This window comes from Camponotus vicinus, unplaced genomic scaffold, assembly GCF_025532165.1.
Source record: "Camponotus vicinus isolate PSW18456_S1 unplaced genomic scaffold, iyCamVici1.0 SCAF_8, whole genome shotgun sequence".
Lineage (NCBI taxonomy): Eukaryota > Metazoa > Arthropoda > Insecta > Hymenoptera > Formicidae > Camponotus > Camponotus vicinus.
This window is the reverse complement of record NW_028141980.1, coordinates 15,384,771-15,405,525: the sequence shown is the minus strand read 5'-3', so window position 1 is coordinate 15,405,525 and position 20,755 is coordinate 15,384,771. Positions and strand designations below refer to the sequence as shown.

At 36.8% G+C, this 20,755-nt stretch overlaps 1 protein-coding gene and 1 long non-coding RNA gene across 3 annotated transcripts in view; both read right to left on the bottom strand.

Annotated features, from left to right (window-relative positions):
• The window catches only part of Vn (membrane-bound neuregulin protein vein), a 325,672-nt gene extending 315,178 nt beyond the window's left edge, over window positions 1-10,494 (bottom strand). For both annotated transcript variants that reach the window (XM_083107515.1, XM_083107514.1), the window contains exons 1-3: window positions 10,404-10,494; window positions 9,638-9,843; window positions 4,451-7,481 (exon numbers count right to left, since the gene is read on the bottom strand). In XM_083107515.1, coding sequence (XP_082963641.1) covers window positions 4,451-5,570 — 1,120 coding nt within the window. In that variant the 5' untranslated portion in view covers window positions 5,571-7,481; window positions 9,638-9,843; window positions 10,404-10,494. The remainder of the gene's footprint in view (window positions 1-4,450; window positions 7,482-9,637; window positions 9,844-10,403) is intronic.
• Window positions 10,495-10,725: 231 nt separating this feature from the next.
• Window positions 10,726-20,755, bottom strand: part of LOC145976442 (uncharacterized) — a 57,098-nt gene continuing 47,068 nt past the window's right edge. The window contains exon 3 of the long non-coding RNA XR_014440238.1: window positions 10,726-10,869. This is a non-coding gene — a long non-coding RNA (uncharacterized LOC145976442). The remainder of the gene's footprint in view (window positions 10,870-20,755) is intronic.

Sequence of the window (20,755 nt, the reverse complement as noted above, 5' to 3'; positions counted from 1 at the left end):
AAATAACTTTAACACCTCGTACACGAGTTTCTATCAGGTTTCACTTATGTAGAGGAAAGAAGCAATTTTACACCTGTCGGGAAAAAAACGCGCCCAAGAGTCAGCGTAAATATCTCGTAAACATTTCGTAAATGGTATAATAGTCGCGATGCGAAGTGGTCGCTAACTATCGTGTTTCATTAATGCCTTCTCTTATTCCATTAACGTCGGAGGAGATCGAGCGCGTGCGCCTCATTCCGTCTGTCGTCGTCGCGATTGCTCGTTAACTCTTAAGGACAGGTGGGACCGATGCGTTCACCCGATTGTCATTTACGCTCGCAAAGCGATAAGAAGAAAATTTGCAAGCCTGCGACACCGATCTCGTCATCCTCCAATGCCCGCGTGGAATTTGTCGCCGCTGGCTTTCTACTTTTCCGCGTCGAGAACGTTTAAGGTAAGTCAAATCGGATCGTACTTACTAGTAGTGTCTCTTACTCGTGCCAGCGATTTCTATCGCGTTAAATGAGCAACAATGAGACTTTAGCGTTCAATACAGAAAGCGATTTCTACTACGCATTAATCTACTTTCATCTCAAAATCCTAGCAATATAAAGTGCATTTTTCTATTTTTGGAAATTTGTCAATTTTGAATCTCTGAAATACACATATTAATCTTGCGCAAAACGTGAAGAAATATTCAAACATTTAATTATGATTAATTAAAAATAAAATATGAGGATTTTAAACAAAGTATCTATTCCCAATATCTAATATTATATATTCTTATAAATTCTATATAACGGATATATATATATACTACATTTTTGTGTAAATTAAATCTATATATATATTTGTACATTTTTTGTTTCTGAGAAATCTTTGGAGTTTTTATTTCGTTATTTAATTATATCGAAATTTTTTGAAATAAATTCAAGACTTAAAAATATTATAGTACTTAAAAAAAAAAATTTCTTATAATAGAAGGTGATTCCATTTGGATATTAATAAATTACTAAAATGAATAAATAACCTTTATAGTATAGATTAAATGTATAGTACGTATTTGTATCTCTTTTGTCTCTGAAAAATCCCTGGTATTTTATTTCGATATTTAATTATATCGAAATTTTTCGAAACGAATCCAAGGCTTAAAAACATCGCGGTTTTTAAAAATGTAAAATGCATTTCTATTAACGAAACATGGTTTCGTTTCGAGATTAATGATCAAACTCGAGGAATAAAAGCAACCGGGATATCGATGGAATTCCTCTCGCAAATACAACGTTATTCGCGCACGCTTTCAGGAGCGCGTCTCTCTCTCTCGAGGGAGGCACGCAACCCCGCCGTTCGTCACGTTCGGCGTGATAAATCGAGCGCGGAAGGTCGTCATGTGCAAGTCAAGCGGCAGATTCATCCGGCAGCGGTCCACTACCAGCGGCAGCTACTGCAAAGTGGGGGCCAGTGGTCTCGACGACGCCGGGATCGCTAACGGAGAGGTGGAAGCGCATTGAACCGCCGCCGGCAGCAAATTGGACCACCTTCAAAAACTTACCGCTCGTTACGCACCGACGCGACGAGATGCGACGAGACGCGACGATGTCGGTGCGTACTACTAATCGACGATTACGAGGCGTTCACGCGCGAGCGTATAAAGAAGGGCTCTCCTTCTTTCTCTTTCTCTCTCTCTTTTTCTCTCGCGACGTGTACGCGATACACGCGACGGCGCTCGACGCGAGCCGGCGCGATGCGACGCGGACTCGCGACTTACGTGGCGGGTTAAATATAAGCGCGACGAGGCGCGCGTCCGACGAGATCGTGCTCTCGAGAGGAGCTTCTCCTTCACGTAGGCGTTCGCAGTCGCGAGATAATCTAACCGCTACTTTTCGCAATTAGCATGTCCTTGAAATCCTGAAATTCGACGGAGTAAGGAATTTAATCAGAGACGTCCCCTATAACGTCATCGCGACGCTTCTTTTACGACAACTATCTCTTTCTAGTAACGTTATGATTTTCCGGCAGAAATTGGAATTTTAAATGATGTTATATAAAGTATGCATATCAAAAGGATGTTATATATAGTATGCGTATCAAAATACACTGGATGATATATATTAAGAGTTCTAATATAGATTCATCAAGGGATTGTCAAGAGCTTCTCGAGCAAGAAGATAGAAAAATAGAGTGCGTAATAAATTCTACGACTCCGTTAGATCTCTCAATCTGGCTTGTAAATTTTCGATAACTCCAGTATCGAGTAAAAATTGAATAAAAATAGTGGATAGTGCACAATATATATATATAGAAGAAAATTAAAACTTATCGTGATGATGCCGCGAAGATAATGATTTTATATTGAACATAAACAGAAACTATTTTCGAATCGACAATAAATTTAGCTAATAAATATATTTATTCGCTGATAAATATATTGTCAAAGCAAATTTTATTTATATTAATGTTTGTTTATTACAAATTCTATTCCAGATTATCCTTATAAACTTCTGTATTAATTGTATAGAGCACTAGAACTGGAGCAAATGTGTGTTAAAGTGGCTGTGCACATCACTCGATATCGAAATAAAGCATATTATTTGGAATTTGGTTTTCATTAATATTTCTACATTAATCACAACAATATTATTGGCGTTCAATTGGAAGAGTTGTTGATGTTTATCCGGGAACTGATGGTAAAATCCGAATGATTACTGTTAATACCTGTCAATAGACTATAAACGATCGATGCGAGATATTAATTTTGCGGGATATAAGCGGTTTTTATATTATAAAAAAAGCTATGGTTTATATTAAATTCTCTTTTGGAAAAAACCTAGTTTCTAAATGAACAGTCTCGTAAAGTAATACTTGAGCGCTATGAGAAACTCTCAGTTGTAGTGCTTAGTACACTAATTAGAAAACCTTCGCGCTACAAAGTATATTAAAATTCTTATTCGTAACACAGAATTAAATACTCTAATTTTGCATTTACCTAACAAAATTGTCGTGTTCAAATTTGTAGATTTATTACAAATGAATTTATACTATGTGTATATTTTATATATTAATATAAATATAATTTAACAAACGTTTTCGATTTATAAAAAATTTCTCACTGTTATATTAACGCTAATTCAAAGTGCGATATATTTGATCAAAAATTGAACAAAAAAAAAACAATTCATGAACATTAACAATATTTTAATTATAATCAAAGATATATAGTTATTAGCATAATAGTTTCCTCTATTCTTTAAATTTGATTAATTTCAAACATTATTTTAGCGGAATCACAGGGGGGTTGAGGTAATTTTTAATTATTTAAAAGGTAATTTTTAATTATTTAAAAATAGATAATTTCGAAACATTGCAATAAAAGAAGTTACGTTTCAGGCGATTCTTACAACAAGTGAGCGATCTGTAAAGTACAACAATAAACGAAATCGCTAGACATTTCGGCGAGCGAAAGAATTAACATCTTTAAGTGTGTTTAAATCGCGAAAACAAAATGGGAACGTAATATCTAGTCTCTGTTAATTATTCGTCGCAGAGCGCGAACGGTTGAATCGATTTGTGATGACTCGAGGGCATGACGAGCTCGACACACCCGGGGCTGATAGTTTTTTAGTTGAAACCCGTCGCCCGATGCAGAATTCTCGATCAATTCTGGGATATAACGCGGCAATATTGTTAATACAAGGGCGCGCGTGTACATATTTCCCTTTTACAGATAGCCCGGCAATATGGCAGCTATAACTTATGTAAACACGCACGTGAATATTTTAATTTATGTGCAATGTAGTCCGGCTGTGCAATATGTATAGAGAGGAGTATATCTTTTAATCTTTAAATAATAACTTTTATATTAATTTATAAAACATATTTATATTTTTTATCAAAGCAAGGACTTTTATGAAATATTGCGGCGTTTATTATATATATGTGTTCTGTTGTGATTAATGCGTGTATTAATAAAATTCATGTGCACATTTTGTATAGCTACTCTAACACATTCGCTCTGGAAACTAATATAAAAATTAAATTTATAGGGTTAGCCGAATATAATGAAATTTAATAAACAAACATTTATAATATATAAGAATTGCTAAAGTAAAATTTTATTTTACTTTAGCAATTCTTATTAATATAGAAATTAATTATTAATATAGAAATTAATTATTAATATGGAAATTCTTATTAATTTTGCGACAAACGGTTTCGATCGAAGATTTGAAGTAAAAATCTCTCTGAATAATAATCATGCGAAAAGACAAATACATTTTTAGCTTCAAACGTCAGAAATATTTTCCTCAAAATTATTCCTTTTACTATTATCCTTTTTACTATTATCGATCATAGGAATCTAGAATGGACGATGCATTTCTCGCGATCTTCAAACCTTCGATTATCGCTTTCATCGACATGCGACCGATCGATTCTCTGGGAACGACGTATCGCATAATTTTCTGAGGCTCACCGTAATCTGGTCGAACGACAGCCTGGACGGCCTGCTCGTTTTTCCTGTTCCGAACCACCGGCGGGCCGAGGATCGTGAAATTCCTGGGTCCCACGCGGTTCACAAACACTAGATACACTTTGCCCCTTTTAATATTGGCTCGCACCACACCACTCGGATTATCGCGCTGCTGCTGTTGCTGCTGCTGCTGCTGCTGTTGCTTGCCGGTCTCGTGGCCGTTGCACACGGTCGACTTGCCGGGAGCCGATTTGTCGCGAAAGTGCAGTCGCACGCTGTCGTTCTTCTGCAGCGGCTGGAAGCCCGGCTGGCTCTTGAAGACCTGCTTCACCTCGAAGGTCACCGCGTAGTTGGAGCCGGGCTTCCTCAGCGAGGACATGCTGCGGACTTTACCTTCGAACACGGTGGGCGCCAGGTAGGCCCGATTGCCAATGTCCATGTCGGGGCACCAATTCTGACCGCGGCAGCTCCGTTCCTTGTTCCTGCAGCGACGTCGCTGCTCGCGCGGCGAGTCCGCCTTGACGCGGTTCTTTGGTCGTTGCTTGACCGATCTAGCGATTCGCGGTCGCTCCATCGACGATTCCGCCGGTGTCGACGCCACGAACGGCGGATACGTAAAGGGTGCCTGCGTCGAGGAGTGACGGGGCGCGCGAGTCAGACCGGACTCGTTTATCTCCGGGTGAAAGGCGCGGTGGACGCGCCCCTCTGTCCCCTTCGCGGGATCCACCGTTTGCGTGGGATTCGACGTGACCGAGGTCCCGAGATCCGTCTCGCGCGACGATTCTTCGTGGATCTGTCGCGCGTCATCCTCCGGAGAACGTTCTATCCGCTTGAAGGAGAATCTTTCTTCCTGGTCCACTGGCCTCGGCTCAATCAACGGGACCTTGTCAAGGTCGCGACGAGCAGGACGAACGTCGGACGACGAATAGCGACGGTGCTCCGTGATTTCGCGCGCGTCCCCGTCCACTACGCTCATCGACGGTGGACGATAATGCCTCGTCTCGGTGATGCTGCTCGTCGTCGCCCCGAGGGTGTCCCGAATGGCGGGGGGTGCCGCAGCGAGCGCCAGTGCGCCCCACCAGCCGCTTAAGAACCCGGCCAAAAGCAGAGGCGCCCACATCATCCAACCTGATTAGCGGTATGATTCGGGGGTGAGGTCGACGCCTCGGTCACCCCGACTCGCACAGAGGCACGCGCTTCTCGCCTCTTCCTTCTTCTCCTCCTCCTCTTCCTCCTCCTCCTCGAGCTCGGAGAGCGAGCCCCTTTCACTTCGCTGTCAACACTTGCGAGTCCTATGTTTAACCAAGTCCTGCTTCTTCGATTCGACCTTCTCGCTGCTTCCCCGAGCGATTATTAGTCACTCGCTTGTAACAGACACGACTCGACTCCGTTATTCGTTCCCCTCGTTCGAATAGCCACCAAAATCGGATTCTCTATCTTCTCGGCTTGCTCTTCCGGATCTTCAGGCTCCTCACGAGATGCTGTACCATCGATAATGGAACGTCGGGGCTTCTTCGACATTCGTCTTCATCCTACGCGATATCATTCTCCTCATCCTCGAAGCCGGCAAAGGTAGCAGCCATGCGGCCGCTTCTGTCTCTTTCTCTTCTTCTCTCTTTTTTTCTATCTTCCTTTCTCTCCTCGAGAAGGTGTTGTATTATCGCAGATGATCCCGACCGGCGGCTGCGACGATCGCTGACGCGACAACCAGTATCGATCTTTTATAGATTCTGATCATTATGATTCGCGATCGGCACGATCATTCTGAGCCAGGACTTGAACCAGGACGGTCTCGTCGATCACCGCAAGTTCCAAATTCCTTCGACAATTAATTATTCCGCACGAGATCGGATCCTGATTCTTGACGGTCGACAAATTCCAAACGACGACAAGTAAGTTCTCTAATCCTCGTGTTCACTCGCGTTAGCAGGCAGACGGAACCGATGGATTTTGCAGCAGAGAACACCCGCGACTATCAGAAACGTCGATCCCCTTCGATCCGACATCGAGTCGAATGGAATTCCGCGATTGTCTTGTCACCCTCTCGCAACTTCGCGAGTCGCGTTGCGCTCGATAAAGCGGGAAAAGCGAAATAGGGAGAGAGCCGGGAGACGAAAAGAGGAATACGACGACGGTGACGACGAAGAGAGCGTCGGCTTCCTCTCTGACCAGTCGAGACACTATTTAAATATACCCACGAGACGCCCGCTACTGCTCTCTCGGCTCTCGCGGCCGCCCGCACGCTCGTTCGTTCGCTCTTCTACACTCTATTCACACTTACGGCACTCTTTTTTTTTTCTAGCCGCTCTCGTTCACCACTCTCGCGCGCGCGCGTCCCGTCGCGTACGATCTTCCCGTACCTGGGAGCGGAGCACTTTCGCCGATAATGCAATTGTCAACCGCGCGCGCACTTATTTTCACCCGTTTCGTTCCTCGCAACTTTCACCCCCTTTTCTTCCTCTTATCTCTCTCTCGCACGCGCGCGCGAGAAACCGCTTCCTCTCGCGTAGACGGCCTCGCGGCTCCAGACGAGGCGAGATGTCGACGATGACGGGGGGATCGAGTCGCGTGTGTCGCACGCGGCATGCACACACGAGGCGCCTACCTCGCGTGTCACGAGAGCCGGAGGAAGGGAGAGAGATCGTCGGTGGCCCCGCGTCGGGCGCGCGCGACGGTTCAAATTAGACTGAGCGGCCCGCTCGCGTAGGCCGAGGCCGGCCACAGCTCCAGCGGCGCCTGGTGGATGCCGGTCGAGGCTTGCGCGCGCACCGCGCCGCGCCGAAGTGAGACGGAGCGACGACGGGACCTTTAAGAACCTGTATAACAACGACCTAACAACCGAAGGAACCGCACGCGTGATCCTCACGGTCCTCCTTCTCTGCTTCTAACTCCTTCTCTTTCTCTCTTTTTCCTTCTTTCTGTTTGTCGCTCTGTTGCTGCCGCCTCGCGAGTTTCTTTTCTCTCTCTCTCTCTTTCTCTCTCTGTCTCTCGCGCGTTGTGTCATCTCCTTTCCTCTTCTTCGATCTCTTTGAGACTTGTAGGCAGAATCAAATTGGAGTTGGAGTGTTTAGTATTCCTTTATGTAAATAAATTTTATATTGTTTTTCGGGAAAATTTCGGTGAGAGGAGCATCAAGGCGTCTTAATTAAATTTTTATTTTTTTATTTAATGTTGATATAATAAAATGTATGTAGGAATTTATGGCGAAGTCAACGTGGTTTTTTAAATCACGCAATGACGGATCGTTTGAATTTTTTAGATTCAAGATCGCAATGTTCTCGCACGCGGAAAAGAGTAAAAAGAAGACGAGTGTCGCAGCGCTAATTACGACACGCGGCGCGCTTAAAGTGTCGCCATTTACCCTGGGATTAATCTGTCACGCGGCGCGCGTGAAACCTCTTTGAAGTTAGCAGCATCATTATCGGCAGAATCAAATCGGACTAGTTGAAATACCTATTACTCTTTTTATATTAATTTGTATTAGTAATAATATATTTTGTATTCTTGCGATTTTGAAAAAAAAAACCATGACGCTTCATATTAAACTGACAGGAAAAAAACAAGACCAGATGAAAAGAACTAAATTTGTACTAATTTGTATTGTTAAGAATAATTACATATTTCGTGCCGAAGAAGGGGGGAAAAATTAATGACTTGTTATATAAACTTGGGACTATTTTATAAAAAATAAAAAAATAATTTTACATTACTTTTCAGTAAAATCATAAGAATAACATAAAACGTTTATAGAGTAGCATAAAATATTTATTTTAAAAATGTGAAATGAATTGCCAAAAAGTATGTTGAAATTTATCGCGAGAAATCAATGTAGTTCTTTTAATCGATCTTAAGTATAATAAATCAAAAGATATATAAGTTAAATATAAAAAATCAAGAGCGAAAGCGCATGACATTGGTCAAAACTTGACAATAGAAAATTATAATTTGAAAGACCAACAGCTTCAATACCTCGAGACAAATATTAATAATGGAAATGATACCGACATGGAGATAAGGCAGAGAATCATGACAGTTTGCAGATGCGCGCACAAACTCCCGAGAGCAAACATCTGAGAAATCATCTCCCCAACAAGAAAACAAAGATTAATACAAATGTAACGTTAATGAAGCATTAATCAAATTCTAACGCACGCCTACGAAACACGAGCAAATGCGATGAAAATTTTTCATGTACCTTCGAGATAAAAGTATAAAAATATTAAAAGATCTAAAAAAATACGAAACAGAATATTGATCGAATGATATCCTTGAGGATATTTGTCACATTTCGATCGACAATAATCCTTTGCGCGCTTCTTCCGCGCTTTCAGGCCGATGCGTGACGATCCGATGATTATAGTCGGAATGTTTGCGCGGATTTCGGGATGATTAAAGCCCTCAGCGTTTGATGTCCACGCACGCGAATCGGTTAGAATCGTAATCGAAATTCGGTTCCGAGCCGCGAAGCACAAGGCATCCGCGATCATTGGTCGATCGATTCCGATCGGCAAAGTACGACGGGAGCAGTGTAATCGATCGATGACGCACGCTTTGTCGAACATCGAATTATACTCGCGGACATCGCGGTTCAAGAGCACTGGATTATACGCGCAAAACACCCGCGATCGTTCCACGAGTCGTGGGTGTATCGACTTTGGCATGGCCCCATTATCTCGCGCGAAATCTTCTGTAATCACTCTCCGAAGGCTTTTGTATTATTGCTATAATCATCACATTGCGCTTCCACCTGCACTATTTTCGATTTCGATCAACGTTGAAGTTGTAATTGAAGAAGCAAAGGAATATCAAATTCTGACCTGTCAATTTTTCATCGATATATACGTCCTTAAATATATATTTATATTATATGCAATGAGGCTTATTAAAAATGCAATACCAGCCAGTATCTTCTCTCGGATTCGAGGAAAAAAATTTATCTGGCGAAAAGTATCGATAGTTTCGAGAATCTAATAGAAATTTATGAATAAAATATCGATGTTTCAATTTAACTTTAATTAATGAAAAGTATTTAGCTCTTTTTTTTAATCGAGACAATCTCTGTTCCGTGATATCTTGTTAGTTTACTCAGTTTAGAAAAAAACTGAGATAAGCAAAGCGGTGCAGCTTTGTGGCACAATTCAAGCGCGCGTTCAACGGATAAGCCGCAAGGTAGATTCTTATCGTAGTTACCGATTGCATTTTTGCAGTCAATAGCCCAATAGAGGTTCCTTCGATCAGGTAAGTTCCCGTAGTGTTGCAAAGAAGGGCGCAGGTTTTACCCGTGATAAAGTTGCTACATTTTTATCGACCATCTGTCCATAAAATAACCCTTCAGGTGGTCGAGATTTTACATCGATTTATGGCACAATCGCACATATACATATTTTCTCGAATCCCTGAAACGGCGAATGACTCAATTTGTAAACTCGTATTTTTTTTTTCGTTTTTAGTTTTCCTTTACGAGCTAATATAACTACGGAAATAGAGCTCTTAAACAATGCTGATAATAATGGAAGAATGAGATACCTAATAGCAGTTTTTTTAAATTAGTTCAGACGAAAGATCGATGTTATCAGAACGTGTTCCAAAAATTTTCCTCTAATTAAAATAAAATATCTAATAATAGAATATTAATAAAATATCTAATAATAAAATATCTAATTAATATCTAATAGAATATCTAATTAAAATAAGTAAAAGTATGCTTTTCATATTTCATTAAGCTAACAAGAATAGCTATTAAAGAATCTCGACAAGAACTTCGGACATGCGCGAAGATGCACAACAGAGTTAAATATTTCGACTAATTTCAACTAGACACGGCTTTAACAAAACTTTAGATTAAGACTCAGTTAGAGAGGTATACTAAAACTTATGCGATAAATTAAGACGATTGTGGTTGAACAAGGAAACAGTAATTCAAAAGTTTGATGCCTTATTCATCGACAATACATACATATCTATCCACGTTTTGCCTCCGCGTTGCAAGTCCTGGATTTTCCAAGTAATACTGCTATGCAAATAAAAATTATTTGCATTTTTTCCAATCTGAAAACATGACAAAAAAGAGCATATACAGTATCTGTTCAAGTTTTGCGACTAAGATAAAACATGCCCGCGACAAATTTATGTATATGTAATCGAGAGTAACTCCATTCGCGTAGCTCTCCGAAACATTTTGTATAAATGATCAGCTGTTGCGCGCATTCATAGAAAAATATACTTTTGCTTACACGAAAATATACGTCTGCGAATGCGATTGCGACTGGTAGGGGGTAGTTCTTTCACGAACAGCAGCATCCAACGAATGACGCATCTCGGGTGAACATGTCTCGGCACGGAGATTCGATTCCACTCGGGGACATTTCGCGAGACACACACAAAAGGCGGACGCGGAGGAGTGCGTTTCCCGTTGACTTGTTCTAAAAGTATCGGGAAGATGCATGCGGATACATACATAAGAGAGATGTATACTTCTCTCGTCTCTAGAGATTCGCCTCGCGAGCGAAACACGAATAAAAATGGCATGGTGCATGCTCTCGTAAGTGTCTCCATCGCGGGGGAGGATTTCCCGAGAACGCGAGCAGCGAAGAAGATGAGCTTTTTATCGAAACGTCTTTTTTTTCGATGGACGATGCACGGGATCGTTTAGACTGCAAATGAGAATGTTATTTCAAATAGCAATAATCCGGTTTATTTTCGTTCCGAGACATAAGGCCTTCGAGATTGAAAAAAAACATGAGGAGGTAAAGCCTCTTCAAAGTAAAAGATTTTCAAACAGTAAGTATGTCTATTTATATAAACTTCTTTAATAAGCGTGCCTATAGTATCGGAAAACTTTTAATGTTAAATCTCTGCGCTTCTTATCGGCTTTGATATTCTAAAATGAAGGAAACAAAGAAAAAGCGTATTATTATTAAAATAATATTTTTGAAGTCTTTTGATACATAATACATAAGTTATCTCAAGAATTAAATAACATAAATCTGCTCTTCGTTTAAATGTACTAAATTTGTTTCTGAGAACTGCTGAATAAAATGTAAAATTAACAAACTGTGTAATTCTCAGAAATATTAAAAAAAACACGTAGAAATTAAAAATTATTGATTGATACATGCAATAACTAATCCTATGATTTCTCACTGAAAAGCTGATACAATTTAATAATACTCGTTATCGCTTTATATGAAACTTTCAATTTGCGTCATCAATTGAAACGCATTCGAAATTAATCTCTGTCCTGATTGGCTTTCAATCTACAGAAACATTCGCTGTAAATCGTGCATACAGATCGGAATTTTTAGAAAATTACGATGACGTATGCGATATATTCCTCGGTGACTTCTCGTGATTCATCGGTTGAGATAATCGAACGAGTTTATTCGACAATAAATTAAAAGATCAAGATCAGGAACATATATATGTATCGTGTCTTCAAGAGCAAAATTCAAATTACATCGAGCGCGGTAAATAATCGTCAAGCAATCCACAAGAATATTTAACGAGAAAGAAGAATCTTATTACGCGCTCTAGAATTTCTTATACAAATACTAAGAAAAAAAATAATAAGAGAAAAACAAGATCAGAGATGAAAAGGAATTATTAAATTTATTTAAAGGTATTAAATTTATACTAATTTGTACCGCTAAATATAATTTTACTTAAAAAATAAAGAAACGTGATATTTTTAGAAGCAACCAATTAGCTGTACAAAATTTCAGTAAAAACGACAATTAGCAATAAATAGCAATTATTGCCGAGAAAATAATTACTTCGCCATCGTTGTAAGAGCTAAGATAGGTATTGGATAAAATCGCGTAATTGTATCGATAACGGCTTTATGGTTATCAAAGAGGACTCAGCTGCATAGACGATCAAATATTTCACTATGTATCATGCGTGATCGAATAAAAATAATGTTATCTGGTCTTTTTCTATTGCGAAATAAAATACTAGAATATAATAGTACAAGAATATAATAGAGTAATAGAAGAATAATAGAGAAGATATATACAATAATAGAAGAATATGACGTCATACTATGCGTAAAGATCGAAAATGCATAAGAATTATGAAATATAAATCTATTACACTATCATAACATATCAAGAGATGATCTAATTTTGACGACAAATTCTTCGACAAATTTCGACTTTTTGTTAATGAAATTTTCGTGAAAATTTCGTGAATCATTTAACAGGTTTAATTTTGAAGATTGCAACTCCGTATTAAGTCTCGAATTTAAAATGCCTCATTTGGAGGATTATTATTTATTCATTCATAATCGATCGCATTCATTAATCAAATAAGAACTATGTAATTGAATATATTGAATGTATTAAATGTATTAAATATAGAAAAATTGTAGAAAAGAATAACACCTGTTGAAGCTACCGCTAAGGAAAGATCGATTTAAAATTGGTCGAAAAATTTCATCACGCGTGCAATACTCTATACTTCCCCAACGCGATGTAATAAATAAGAATAAATAAGACAAAATCTTTTTTTATCCATTCTTATCCTCTTCCTCTTTCTCTTTCCTCTACAAAAAAAGAGAAAAACGTATGAAAGACAGGAATGGGGAAACAGAGAGAGAGGGAGAGAGAGATAAGAAATGGCCGGTAACTAGTAGCGACTGCCGGGCAACAGATTATCGGCAAACACTTTCGATATTGGCAAATTGCTGTTGGCATCCTCCTCCCTTCTCCCGCGATCGTTTGCCCAATCCCTTCCTCCTCCCCTTTCTCTCTTCGTCTTTGCCGTTGTGTCGCTTGGCCGAAGGAGAAGTTAAATCGAATCCGGTAACTGCAGTCTAAGAACAAACCGAGCCGGAACGGGATACAAAAGCGTGGCCGCCCTCGATACTGGCGCGGCTAACTTTCGCGAAGTTTGATGCCTCACAAATCAATGGGCATTCGTCGGACCGCGTTAAATTACTCTCCCCCGGTTTCTCTCTACCTCTACGTCTGCGCACGATCCGGCCCGATTGGCGCAGTTTGTCCGGGGGAGGAAGCGTGTCGATTATCCATGTCGATCGTCCGGCCGCATTCGCTTCTCTGGAAACTCCGACGCAGCGAAAACAACTTTAACCTTTTAACTGCGAAATTAAATATAGGAATCTGAAAAAGTGTCTTGATCTCGCTTTAGACTTCGTTTCGCTCGGCTTGCCGTGCCGTTAACGAGATTGAATTCGCGATCTGTACAATGGACTAGTATTAGTTATTATTTGGAGAACAAATTTTATTGATCCCTGGAACGCGTGTAATATATTTATATGTCGCACGAATACACATTCCCAGCGTTAAAATAATTTAAATTAAATTAATTAATATTTCTATTCCTGAAACTTAATATTTAAATACTCATATTTAAATATTTCCTCATTAATTTTTATTATATTTTATTATTTTTTAAATAAATAAATATATATTTATAATTTATTTAATATATTTCAATACATTATAATATATTTAATAATATAATAATTAAATAATATATATTTAAATACAATAATTAATATTATAATATATTTAATTACATTATTTATTTAATAATATACTTGAATATATTATTTATTTACACATTTTTAAACATGTGTGTGTGTTTGTATTAATCTATATATATCTCGGACAACCACAATTCTAAAGCGTTCTGACACGACCCTTATCTGGCTTATTCGACGACATGCCACACTTTCGTAAAACTCGCGGTAACACTCTCCTGCAAAAATATTTTAGAACGAGATACTTTACCGACCTCAATCCAGAGACTTTCTCATCCTTCGTCCAATAGCGTAATATCGTATGTTGAAGCTTCGAAAAAATATGCAAGACACAAAAAGAAACATAACTTTTATTTTGTAAAAAAAATTAGATATTTCATTGTTTCAATTTTTTAGTATAATTAATTCTTACTTTCAATACTAATGGAAAAATTCCATTATAAAAATTTTCACTAATTACGCAATGTTCACCACCGAGATTCTACTTTCCATTTCTTATTATTTTTTTATATAAAAACTAATAAAACTATATTTTCATTGATTTTATTATCATTTTCTTCCAAAGATGAGATTTGTAAAAAGTAAAATAAAAAGAATAAGACGAACGCTTCTCTTTATATGGATAACAGTTACAGTACTGCTTAGTCCTTTTACGAAGTTTATATGCCGGAGGAAAGAACTTTGAAAAAACTCAGTGAGAAATTGAACTTCTGTCACGATATCATAATATACATTGCCCGTTGGAATAATGGAACAAACGATTATTAACATCGATTGAAGGTAAAAAAAGTATATATCATTCATATAATTCATAATTCCGAGATCTCGATAATATCATGATGACACGCACACTCTTTATAATTGAACAATATTTTTTTTTAACAGAAAAAAATAATCGTAAAAATGAGGGATACAATATTTAAAAATTGCTGAGGTATAACGCAAATAAATGGTACATATAAAAATATGATGCCATACATAATAGTAGCGATAATTCAAAAAGAATAACGCGCATTTAATTGATCTATTTCAATAAAAAAATCAAAACTGAAAACTTGGAAAAATCCGAAAAATCATTCATTTCAAAAATAAAATTCAGTTTTGCGGCACTAATTTTTCTATATTGTGATAAATAGTAAACTTATTGACTCTCAACTACAAAATTAACAAAAATAAAGAGTTTAAAAATATCTTGATATTGAAATCTTAAAATTACATCATCCATTGATAATCTTACATACATATATTTTTTTTCAATGCTCACGTTGGCCATTAACCGTGGATTATTAACGGAAAATACATATTAAAGTTTGTAATACTTGTGAAGATTTAACATACGATCACCGCTATTACTTTCACAATACAAGACTTATCAAATTTATATGCTGGATTTCGGTCAATTTATAGCATATTTTACCATCCAATCAAATTTTTATGGTTTTTATAGAAGACAAAGAATAAGATAGAAAAATAGAGTGAAAAAGATAGATAGAGAAGAAAGAGAGAGAGAGAGACAGAGATAAATAAGCGCGTGCATCTATTTGGAGATGAAGGTTTACATAAGAAATTTTGACTCGCGAAGACGGAGCCATCCTCTAATCATCATACTCAACTTTTCCGTGATCTTATCTGACGACGTTTATGAGCATGTCAAAGGAGAAATCTCTGAGCGGAGACGCCACGTATTTTTTCGATGGTATCGACAAACATGCTCTCTGAACTTTAATTATAAAGACAGTGATGTGAAAAACGAACAGGACAATTTTCAAGTTTCAAGTTTAACAAGTTTAATATATATTATAAGAAAAGACCTTTTTAAATGATAAAAATATATGAAAGCATTTATATATCTTAAATCCGAATTTGATAATCCTAACATATTCCCATATATTCAGGTATTTGGGTCTTTTTTTTGCAATAAATAATTTCATATTTCTTTAATACAGAAATCACAATTAAAATACGAAACACACATAAGAAGAAATATATATGAAAATAATCTAGAAGTCTTAATAAGATTTTAATGATATTGAAAGAATATAAGATGTAATCATTTTCTGTTAATTTTGTATTATGCTATTCGACTTATGTTTTCATTTAAATTTTCATTAAGCGAAACGTAGGGAAAAATTTTACCACGTATTTCATTTGTATTCCCCGACCAATCCTGAATATCTTATTAATCTTAATATCTCGCACTTGTAGTTAGTTTTGAATTCTCCTCGCGCGCGAGGGCTTCTCACAAGCCCCCTGTTAAAAACATTCATAATTAAATTGCGGAATTTAAAGAAAAATTACAATTACGATTGAGATATGGCAAGTTGAATAACTTCTGGAATAAAAGTGAAATTGGAAATTGAATATGAAATGCTCGGATAATCACGTTCTGAAATTACAACGAGAACATCAAAAAGAAACGGATAATGCACGAAACGCGATGGCTTTTCTAGCAAATTGCTACGTTAGACACTCAAAAAAAATGTCTGTTTAAGTCTGAGAGGGAATGGGGGTGAGTGGGTTAAAAGAGGCATATTCAATCGTACTTATGTAGATGCATGCAAATATATCCAGGAAGAAGTTAAGCAACATCGAGTTCGAATCTCGTCGAGAAAAGGGACTTAACCGAGGGTAGAAGAGGGGTTTAAAGGGGAAGAAGGAAAAGAATGGTAGCAGAAGCGGGAAAAGGGTTGTAATGGAATTAAGCGCGATATATAAATGAGAATGTACCAGTAAACCTGCTGGTGGCACAGTACACTATGTAATATTCATAGTGTCCTACGCTCGTTTATGGTCGCAGAAAATCATCGAGAAAATCGCGAATTATAAATCACTCGTACCTTATTTACTACGTGGATACTGGATTACTAGCTCAGCGTTACTCGAGAATATGCGCTCAATCATTCGCGCTCGTATACATAATATGCTCATGATGTACATTTATGTTACAATATCAAAGAAACGGAAGAAATCTGACGTGCCGCGAATAACATAGGGATATTGAAATAATAATTATAATCCTTAGCAAGAATTTTTTGTATTCCAAAAATACAAATGAGCAAAAAATATATAAGACACAAAACACGGTTTGTTGAGGGAGAAGTGAAATTTGTAAAAAAAAATATAATTTAGAATATAATTATAGAATTAATATACTTAAGTCATATTTAAATTGTATTTTATTAACAATAATAATAACAAAATAAAATTTAAAATCATCATCTTCATTTAAATAAGTAAAATTTTATTAATAAAAAAAAATAATATTTTGAATATAACCGTATTAAAAATAAATATATACAGCAATGTAATATATAAAGATATTAAAGTATTACCAAATCACAGAAATTTTTTTCCCCTTTCCCTCTTTTTTCTTTCTTCATTCAATTAATTGATTTCTATCTCATTGTAATAATATTCGATTTCCCTCTTTACTTTTTCTTCATTTTCATTTTTCATGTATTCTTTTTTCCTTTTTATTTCCGACCATGTGTTCTAATTTTAATTTCTATTTGCTACATATTATTCGATCTTTTAAATGAGCACGAAACTTTATTCCTGTTCAGCGCGGTGCTTCGAGATCTAAAGCGCCGATTACGCGTTGCATTTCGACGATGGCACTTCTTGCATTACAGACAATGTTTCTAGATTTAAAACACTGATCGCGTATCATATTCCACGCGTGCGCTAAGGGGCAAGTATTCTATTTCTCTCTTTCTTTTACCGCTAACGTCTTTTACCGTTTCTATTCTAGATCCACTAGTTTAATGGTGCATAGTCTGCCTTTCCGAGTTCGCTGCCAACGCAAAAACGCAGGGTTTAATTTATTCATAATTTTCCCGCAGACAAGACCGGACTATTGACTCTATATGCTGCCAACGTATGTACAATAACACTTCTGCTGTAGGTGAATTATATGCTGTATTTTCTAGCTGAAATCTCGAATCTCTCGGAAAGAGGTCATACCATATCCATTAAAAAAATCCGCGAACCATTTGTAATCATATCAAGATGGAGAAAAAATTAAATAGTTAGAAAAAATTTAACAATAGTTTTTCATATTTAAAATATATGAATAAGCAAAAAATAACACGGTTTATTGAGAATAAAATTGAAATTTGTAAATATAGAAAAATATAGGTAAATATATAATTGTAAAATTAATATATATTTAAAATATATTAAAATATTAATAGTAATACTTTGAATAGATCTAGTAATTTAATATTTTAATACGCTTCATATGCTTTTTTTAGAAAATATATTAATTTTTAATCAAATTATTATTTTTATTTTTATTTTTAACGATGGATTATTCATTAGCAAAAAATATGAATAAATAATTCTCTGCCTTTTTTTAGGCATTTGTTCTTTCCTCCTATTTTTTCGAATAAATTATATATAATTATGTGTTGTATATATTATATACGTAATTATATATAATTAGATATTATACGTAACATGTGATGCGTAAATTTTATTAGAAACGCAAAATTATTCTTCCTCTTTTTGCCCTTTAAAATATCAAAGTGTCTCAATTTGCTACCGACATTCAAGCTACAAAACCGGGAATTAATTTCGACCAACTTCATGGTGTCTAATAACAATTAGGTCTAATCGACATAGTGATTGGAGGAGAGAAGGACAAGGTTCTAAGAGGGAGATTGGTATCCAAGATGGACAGTGATGGGTGGCAGGAGGAAATTGTAGGTGATATTCTGGCAGCAATTCCGGGTTACATGCTTACAGAAGGATAGGCCGCGGTCAATCGATAGCTCCCGCTTTGTTCTTAAGGGAGCAGTCGAGGACGAAGGAATATCGATCGAGCGGTCGACGACGGTAAGAGAGACGACCGAGACACAACGACGATAACGACGAGGTCTCTATCCCGAGCGAGCGAGCTCAGCGAGGGCCCTTTTTGGGCAGCAGTATGCGGACCCACCGCGCTATCGGCTCCCTGGGGGTCCCTTTTGGGCACCAACGGCGTGCCGCCGTCGTCGTATCTGGTTACCTGGTCCCTCGATCAAGAGAGAATGTGAAAAAGGGATGACAGAGAGAAGTGCGGGGGGATGGGAGTAAGAGAAAATGAGATCGCGGCGCGAACTAAATCTGTCCGTGAAACTGAGATCTCGTGCGAGCGCGTTTGCAGTGTCGAGATCTAACTTGATTATTCGAACGAGCTGAATAGAGCGGTTAACGTGACGTACGTGCGTCTGTCGGTGAACGACTGAAGGAACTTTAGACGATTGATTGTCTAATTATTTAAGAATTCTATTTATATACCTTCGCATTTTTTATCGCGATCATTTATTTTTTCACACATTAATTTTCACGTTTGCATGGAATAATCAGTGTTGAATAAAATAAAAATAATAATTTAAATAAAAATTAGTATTATTATAATAATAAACAAGATTATTATTTTTTTAAGAAAAGTGTATTAAGTAATATTATTAATTATGTTCAAAGAATGTATTGATATTACTATTAATATTTTAATATATCTTAAATATTTAATAAATATATTAATAAATATCATTTATTATTTAATAAACATGTTAATAAATATATTAGTTTTATGAGCATATATTTTTCTATTTGCAAATTTCAATTTTATTCTCAATAAACCGTGTTTTGTATCGTATCTCTTGCTTATTCGTATTGTTTTTTGGAATATGAAAAACTCTTACCAAAGCTTTTTCAAGCTATCCTATTCTGGGATTTTCTTGCAATTTCATCGCGATCTACATTGGAAAATGAGGAAAGGCCCGCTTTCGCAGGCATATTACAAGGTGCGGCGAGTGGTATCGATCGATTTTGGGGGCGTATTCTCGGGGGCCATCGCGCGCTTCCGTGTAATGCGCGGAATCAAACTTCCTCCATTATAACTAGACCATCTAAGTGTAATGGAGGATTGTGCCACTGTATAGCATCGCGATATAGAATCGATAACATCGGCATGAGAGATAGTCTCGTAAGAATAGCGACGACGTCTGACTACAGAGGAGCAAGTTCTACTGTGGACGCGATGACGCGATCTCGATCGAGGATACGATCCGTAGCGCGATGAGAATACGTGACATTCATAATATACGTATGTCATAAGTAGTATTTGCTTAGCCAAATCTGACGAGTGAAGTTCCAACTGCTCGGACTGACATAACAAACTTATTATGTTCGCTAAATCACAGAACAACTAGTACGCGTTATAATTTAATTGACATTTTTTCTGAAAGAAAATTAGAATTTATTCTAAAAAATATAAAAAAATATTTCAAATTTTAAAAAATATTTCAAATAAAAAAAATTCTTGCATTTTTAAAGGAATTGTAAAAATTATGAATAATCTAAGAAATATTGTTTTTAATGTATTCTTTTTTTAAAAAGCATAAGGCAATAAATATAAAATTGTTTAGAAGATAAGAATATTCGTCTTAATGTCTCGCAATCAGAAAAGTTCTTATTAAAAATCAAATTTTATATAGAAAAATAAATAAAAATATATAAATATAATCTAATATAATCTAATATAAATTATTAAATTTGTTTATCAATTAAAACACGATATCATAACGTAGGAAGAAATTACATAAACAAATAAGATTATTCGTGAATAACCTCTCGTTTGACAATCGTGCCAATTAGATCTAATCAAACCGAGGCAAAATTTGCAAAATTTACAAAAAGGATTTTTTTCGCGATAAGATGAAAAAATGATAAAAGAAAAAAAAATAAGGCTGGATTTATTTCCACGAAAAATAGAAAAGGTAGCAGGATAGTAAGAACATGCCGAGGGTTCTTTGAGAAGA